General features: G+C 54.0%; 2 protein-coding genes across 2 annotated transcripts in view; both read right to left on the reverse strand.

The window, feature by feature from the left end:
• Nucleotides 1-443: 443 nt before the first annotated feature.
• Nucleotides 444-3,877, reverse strand: LOC118965198 (transmembrane protein 255B-like). The gene is made up of 2 exons (XM_036981920.1): nucleotides 3,738-3,877; nucleotides 444-862 (listed from the first exon to the last, which is right to left on the reverse strand). The coding sequence occupies exons 1-2, from the start codon at nucleotides 3,867-3,869 to the stop codon at nucleotides 617-619; spliced, it is 378 nt and encodes a 125-aa protein (XP_036837815.1). The 5' UTR covers nucleotides 3,870-3,877; the 3' UTR covers nucleotides 444-616.
• Nucleotides 3,878-5,071: 1,194 nt separating this feature from the next.
• The window catches only part of LOC110496965 (transmembrane protein 255B-like), a 24,190-nt gene continuing 22,921 nt past the window's right edge, over nucleotides 5,072-6,340 (reverse strand). The window contains exons 6-7 of the mRNA XM_036984383.1: nucleotides 5,610-5,695; nucleotides 5,072-5,132 (exon numbers count right to left, since the gene is read on the reverse strand). Coding sequence (XP_036840278.1) covers nucleotides 5,072-5,132; nucleotides 5,610-5,695 — 147 coding nt within the window. The remainder of the gene's footprint in view (nucleotides 5,133-5,609; nucleotides 5,696-6,340) is intronic.

Here is a 6,340-nt window from a genome sequence, read left to right on the forward strand (position 1 = left end):
ATTGGAAGGGTAAATGGAGGCCATATCTGATTGGATGGGTATATGGAGGCCATATCTGATTGGAAGGGTAAATGGAGGCCATATCTGATTGCATGGGTATATGGAAGCCATATCTGATTGGAAGGGTATATGGAAGCCATATCTGATTGGAAGGGTATATGGAAGCCATATCTGATTGGAAGGGTATATGGAAGCCATATCTGATTGGAAGGGTAAATGGAGGCCATATCTGATTGGAAGGGTATATGGAGGCCATATCTGATTGGAAGGGTATATGGAAGCCATATCTGATTGGAAGGGTATATGGAAGCCATATCTGATTGATTGAAAGGATATATGGAAGCCATATCTGATTGGAAGGGTATATGGAAGCCATATCTGATTGGATGGGTATATGGAAGCCATATCTGATTGGAAGGGTATATGGAAGCCATATCTGATTGGAAGGGTATATGGAAGCCATATCTGATTGATTGAAAGGATATATGGAAGCTGTCACACTGAGCTGATTCCTTCATGTCTGTGCTGACCAGGTGACAGAGGCTAGGTGTTGTTTCTGGACATTAGCCTCTCTTACCCTGGCCTAAAGGTCAAAGGCTAAAGGTCAGGTTGGCATTCAGCATGCATAAGGAGGGGGCTTCTCGAAGCCGGAGGGCCCGTAGACGGGGCCAGGGTAGAGGGCAGGGGCGTTGGGTGATAGCATGTAACCCTGACCAGGGTCCTGGGAGCCAGTCTGGAAGGTGGGCTGGCTGGGGGCCTGGGCGGAAGGCTGGCTCTGGCTCTCCTCTGACGGAGAGGAGGGGGTTAGGGTCATCTCCAGGCCGGGCTGGGGGGTGGAGGGGGCCTGGTAACTGCTGTGGTGCTGAGAAAGACAGAGAGAGGGAAGAGGAGAGGAGAGAGAGAGAGACAACAGAGGAGAGAGAGAGAGACCGAAGTCGAGAGAGAGAGACAACAGAGGAGAGAGAGAAGAGAGAGAGGAGACATTCATATCACTGGATGACGAGGAGCTTATACTTTTACTAAATACTATTGTAGATGGGGTCTAACCTACAGGGGCAGAGTGGGGTAGTTGGGGTCTAACCTGCAGGGGCAGAGTGGGGTAGTTGGGGTCTAACCTACAGGGGCAGAGTGGGGTAGTTGGGGTCTAACCTACAGGGGCAGAGTGGGGTAGTTGGGGTCTAACCTACAGGGGCAGAGTGGGGTAGTTGGGGTCTAACCTGCAGGGGCAGAGTGGGGTAGTTGGGGTCTAACCTACAGGGGCAGAGTGGGGTAGTTGGGGTCTAACCTACAGGGGCAGAGTGGGGTAGTTGGGGTCTAACCTAGAGGGGCAGAGTGGGGTAGTTGGGGTCTAACCTAGAGGGGCAGAGTGGGGTAGTTGGGGTCTAACCTAGAGGGGCAGAGTGGGGTAGTTGGGGTCTAAACTACAGGGGCAGAGTGGGGTAGTTGGGGTCTAACCTACAGGGGCAGAGTGGGGTAGTTGGGGTCTAACCTACAGGGGCAGAGTGGGGTAGTTGGGGTCTAACCTGCAGGGGCAGAGTAGGGTAGTTGGGGTCTAACCTACAGGGGCAGAGTGGGGTAGTTGGGGTCTAACCTACAGGGGCAGAGTGGGGTAGTTGGGGTCTAACCTACAGGGGCAGAGTGGGGTAGTTGGGGTCTAACCTACAGGGGCAGAGTGGGGTAGTTGGGGTCTAACCTACAGGGGCAGAGTGGGGTAGTTGGGGTCTAACCTACAGGGGCAGAGTGGGGTAGTTGGGGTCTAACCTACAGGGGCAGAGTGGGGTAGTTGGGGTCTAACCTACACGGGCAGAGTGGGGTAGTTGGGGTCTAACCTACAGGGGCAGAGTGGGGTAGTTGGGGTCTAACCTACAGGGGCAGAGTGGGGTAGTTGGGGTCTAACCTACAGGGGCAGAGCGGGGTAGTTGGGGTCTAACCTACAGGGGCAGAGTGGGGTAGTTGGGGTCTAACCTACAGGGGCAGAGTGGGGTAGTTGGGGTCTAACCTACAGGGGCAGAGTGGGGTAGTTGGGGTCTAACCTACAGGGGCAGAGTGGGGTAGTTGGGGTCTAACCTACAGAGGCAGAGTGGGGTAGTTGGGGTCTAACCTACAGGGGCAGAGTGGGGTAGTTGGGGTCTAACCTACAGGGGCAGAGTGGGGTAGTTGGGGTCTAACCTACAGGGGCAGAGTGGGGTAGTTGGGGTCTAACCTACAGGGGCAGAGTGGGGTAGTTGGGGTCTAACCTGTAGGGAAAGAGTGGGGTAGTTGGGGTCTAACCTACAGGGGCAGAGTGGGGTAGTTGGGGTCTAACCTACAGGGGCAGAGTGGGGTAGTTGGGGTCTAACCTACAGGGGCAGAGTGGGGTAGTTGGGGTCTAACCTACAGGGGCAGAGTGGGGTAGTTGGGGTCTAACCTACAGGGGCAGAGTGGGGTAGTTGGGGTCTAACCTACAGGGGCAGAGTGGGGTAGTTGGGGTCTAACCTGTAGGGGCAGAGTGGGGTAGTTGGGGTCTAACCTACAGGGGCAGAGTGGGGTAGTTGGGGTCTAACCTACAGGGGCAGAGTGGGGTAGTTGGGGTCTAACCTACAGGGGCAGAGTGGGGTAGTTGGGGTCTAACCTACAGGGGCAGAGTGGGGTAGTTGGGGTCTAACCTACAGGGGCAGAGTGGGGTAGTTGGGGTCTAACCTACAGGGGCAGAGTGGGGTAGTTGGGGTCTAACCTACAGGGGCAGAGTGGGGTAGTTGGGGTCTAACCTACAGGGGCAGAGTGGGGTAGTTGGGGTCTAACCTACAGGGGCAGAGTGGGGTAGTTGGGGTCTAACCTACAGGGGCAGAGTGGGGTAGTTGGGGTCTAACCTACAGGGGCAGAGTGGGGTAGTTGGGGTCTAACCTACAGGGGCAGAGTGGGGTAGTTGGGGTCTAACCTACAGGGGCAGAGTGGGGTAGTTGGGGTCTAACCTACAGGGGCAGAGTGGGGTAGTTGGGGTCTAACCTACAGGGGCAGAGTGGGGTAGTTGGGGTCTAACCTACAGGGACAGAGTGGGGTAGTTGGGGTCTAACCTACAGGGGCAGAGTGGGGTAGTTGGGGTCTAACCTACAGGGGCAGAGTGGGGTAGTTGGGGTCTAACCTACAGGGGCAGAGTGGGGTAGTTGGGGTCTAACCTACAGGGGCAGAGTGGGGTAGTTGGGGTCTAACCTACAGGGGCAGAGTGGGGTAGTTGGGGTCTAACCTACAGGGGCAGAGTGGGGTAGTTGGGGTCTAACCTACAGGGGCAGAGTGGGGTAGTTGGGGTCTAACCTACAGGGGCAGAGTGGGGTAGTTGGGGTCTAACCTACAGGGGCAGAGTGGGGTAGTTGGGGTCTAACCTACAGGGGCAGAGTGGGGTAGTTGGGGTCTAACCTACAGGGGCAGAGTGGGGTAGTTGGGGTCTAACCTACAGGGGCAGAGTGGGGTAGTTGGGGTCTAACCTACAGGGGCAGAGTGGGGTAGTTGGGGTCTAACCTACAGGGGCAGAGTGGGGTAGTTGGGGTCTAACCTACAGGGGCAGAGTGGGGTAGTTGGGGTCTAACCTGTAGGGGCAGAGTGGGGTAGTTGGGGTCTAACCTAGAGGGGCAGAGTGGGGTAGTTGGGGTCTAACCTGCAGGGGCAGAGTGGGGTAGTTGGGGTCTAACCTACAGGGGCAGAGTGGGGTAGTTGGGGTCTAACCTACAGGGGCAGAGCGGGGTAGTTGGGGTATTTTTTACCTGCATGGGCAAAGCGGGGTAGTTGGGGTAGGCGGGCAGGGCCTGTCCGTTGGGGCAGAAGCCAGCGTAGGTCACCACGTGCTGGGTGGGGTTATACATGATGTGGGGGGGTGGGGCGGGACTGGGGGACATCTGGGGGGCGGGAGCCTGAGATAAAGGGAGACAGAAGGAGGGAAGGGAGGGGGGGAGGGAGGGAGAGGAGAGAGAGTGGAGGGAAGGGGGGGAGGGGAGGGAAGGGGAGAGGAGGGGAGGAAGGGAGATGGGAGGGAGGGAGAAGGGAGAGGGGAGAGATTTGGGGAGGGGACAGAAGGGGGAAGGGAGAAAGAGAGAGGGGAGGGGAGGGGGGAAGGGAGAAAGAGAGAGTGGAGGGGAGGGGGGAAGGGAGAAAGAGAGAGTGGAGGGGAGGGGGAAGGGAGAAAGAGAGATTGGAGGGGAGGGGGAAGGGAGAAAGAGAGAGTGGAGGAGAGGAAAGGGGGGAAGGGAGAAAGAGAGAGGGGAGGGGAGGGGGGAAGGGAGAAAGAGAGAGGGGAGGGGAGGGGGAAAGGGAGAAAGAGAGATGGGAGAGAAGGGGGGAAGAGAGAGGAATACATATAGTTAGTGTAAACAATAACAAATGAAATAGGTACCTAACAAACAGACGCGTGTTCTAGGTATTGTGTGTGTGTGTGTGCCCACCAGGTCCTTGTAAGCCCCCAGTATAGCAGCTGTGATGATTCCCAGGAACAGGCCCATTATGTTGAGCACCACACAGGCCCACAGCAGACGATGAAGATGGACCACATCCCAGCAGCTACTCACCCCCGTGAACTCATAGTAATGGGTATGGTAGTCTGGACTGGAGGAGAGAGAGGAGACAGAGTGAACTCATAGTACTGGGTATGGTAGTCTGGACTGGAGGAGAGAGAGGAGACAGAGTGAACTCATAGTACTGGGTATGGTAGTCTGGACTGGAGGAGAGAGAGGAGACAGAGTGAACTCATAGTAATGGGTATGGTAGTCTGGACTGGAGGAGAGAGAGGAGACAGAGTGAACTCATAGTAATGGGTATGGTAGTCTGGACTGGAGGAGAGAGAGGAGACAGAGTGAACTCATAGTACTGGGTATGGTAGTCTGGACTGGAGGAGAGAGAGGAGACAGAGTGAACTCATAGTACTGGGTATGGTAGTCTGGACTGGAGGAGAGAGAGGAGACAGAGTGAACTCATAGTACTGGGTATGGTAGTCTGGACTGGAGGAGAGAGAGGAGACAGAGTGAACTCATAGTACTGGGTATGGTAGTCTAGGCTGGAGGAGTGAGAGGAGACAGAGTGAACTCATAGTACTGGGTATGGTAGTCTAGGCTGGAGGAGTGAGAGGAGACAGAGTGAACTCATAGTACTGGGTATGGTAGTCTGGACTGGAGGAGAGAGAGGAGACAGAGTGAACTCATAGTACTGGGTATGGTAGTCTGGACTGGAGGAGAGAGAGGAGACAGAGTGAACTCATAGTACTGGGTATGGTAGTCTGGACTGGAGGAGAGAGAGGAGACAGAGTGAACTCATAGTACTGGGTATGGTAGTCTGGACTGGAGGAGAGAGAGGAGACAGAGTGAACTCATAGTACTGGGTATGGTAGTCTGGACTGGAGGAGAGAGAGGAGACAGAGTGAACTCATAGTACTGGGTATGGTAGTCTGGACTGGAGGAGAGAGAGGAGACAGAGTGAACTCATAGTACTGGGTATGGTAGTCTGGACTGGAGGAGAGAGAGGAGACAGAGTGAACTCATAGTACTGGGTATGGTAGTCTAGGTTGGAGGAGTGAGAGGAGACAACAGACAGTCACACACACCTCCATGCTTGAACGCGAACACACACACACAGGTGTTTCTCCTTACCTCTCACAGTTGTACAGGTCACAGCAGTAGCAGGTGTTGCTCTTCATTCTCACTTTACAATCACTGTTGAATGAGCTGCACATCACCTACAGACAGACAGACAGACCAACAGACAGACAGACAGACAGACAGACAGAAACAGACAGACAGACAGACAGACAGACAGACAGACAGACAGACAGACAGAAACAGACAGACAGACAGACAGACAGACAGACAGACAGACAGACAGACAGACAGACAGACAGACAGACAGACAGACAGACAGACAGACAGACAGACAGACAGACAGACAGACAGACAGACAGACAGACAGACAGACAGAACAGACAGAACAGACAGAACAGAGACAAAGAGACATTGCTATGGCAGCAAATAACAGAATATGTCATTGTCAGTAGATGGTGCCAGAGAGCCCGAAACCCCATAACTATGTATTATCTACCCCCCATAACCCATAACTATGTATTATCTACCCCCCCCCCATAACCCCTAACTATGTATTATCTACCCCCCATAACCCCTAACAATATATTATCTACCCCCCATAACCCATAACTATGTATTATCTACCCCCCCATAACCCCTAACTATGTATTATCTACCCCCCATAACCCCTAACAATATATTATCTACCCCCCATAACCCCTAACAATATATTATCTACCCCCCCATAACCCCTAACAATATATTATCTACCCCCCCATAACCCCTAACAATATATTATCTAC

This window comes from Oncorhynchus mykiss, chromosome 7, assembly GCF_013265735.2.
Source record: "Oncorhynchus mykiss isolate Arlee chromosome 7, USDA_OmykA_1.1, whole genome shotgun sequence".
Classification (NCBI taxonomy): Eukaryota; Metazoa; Chordata; class Actinopteri; order Salmoniformes; family Salmonidae; genus Oncorhynchus; species Oncorhynchus mykiss.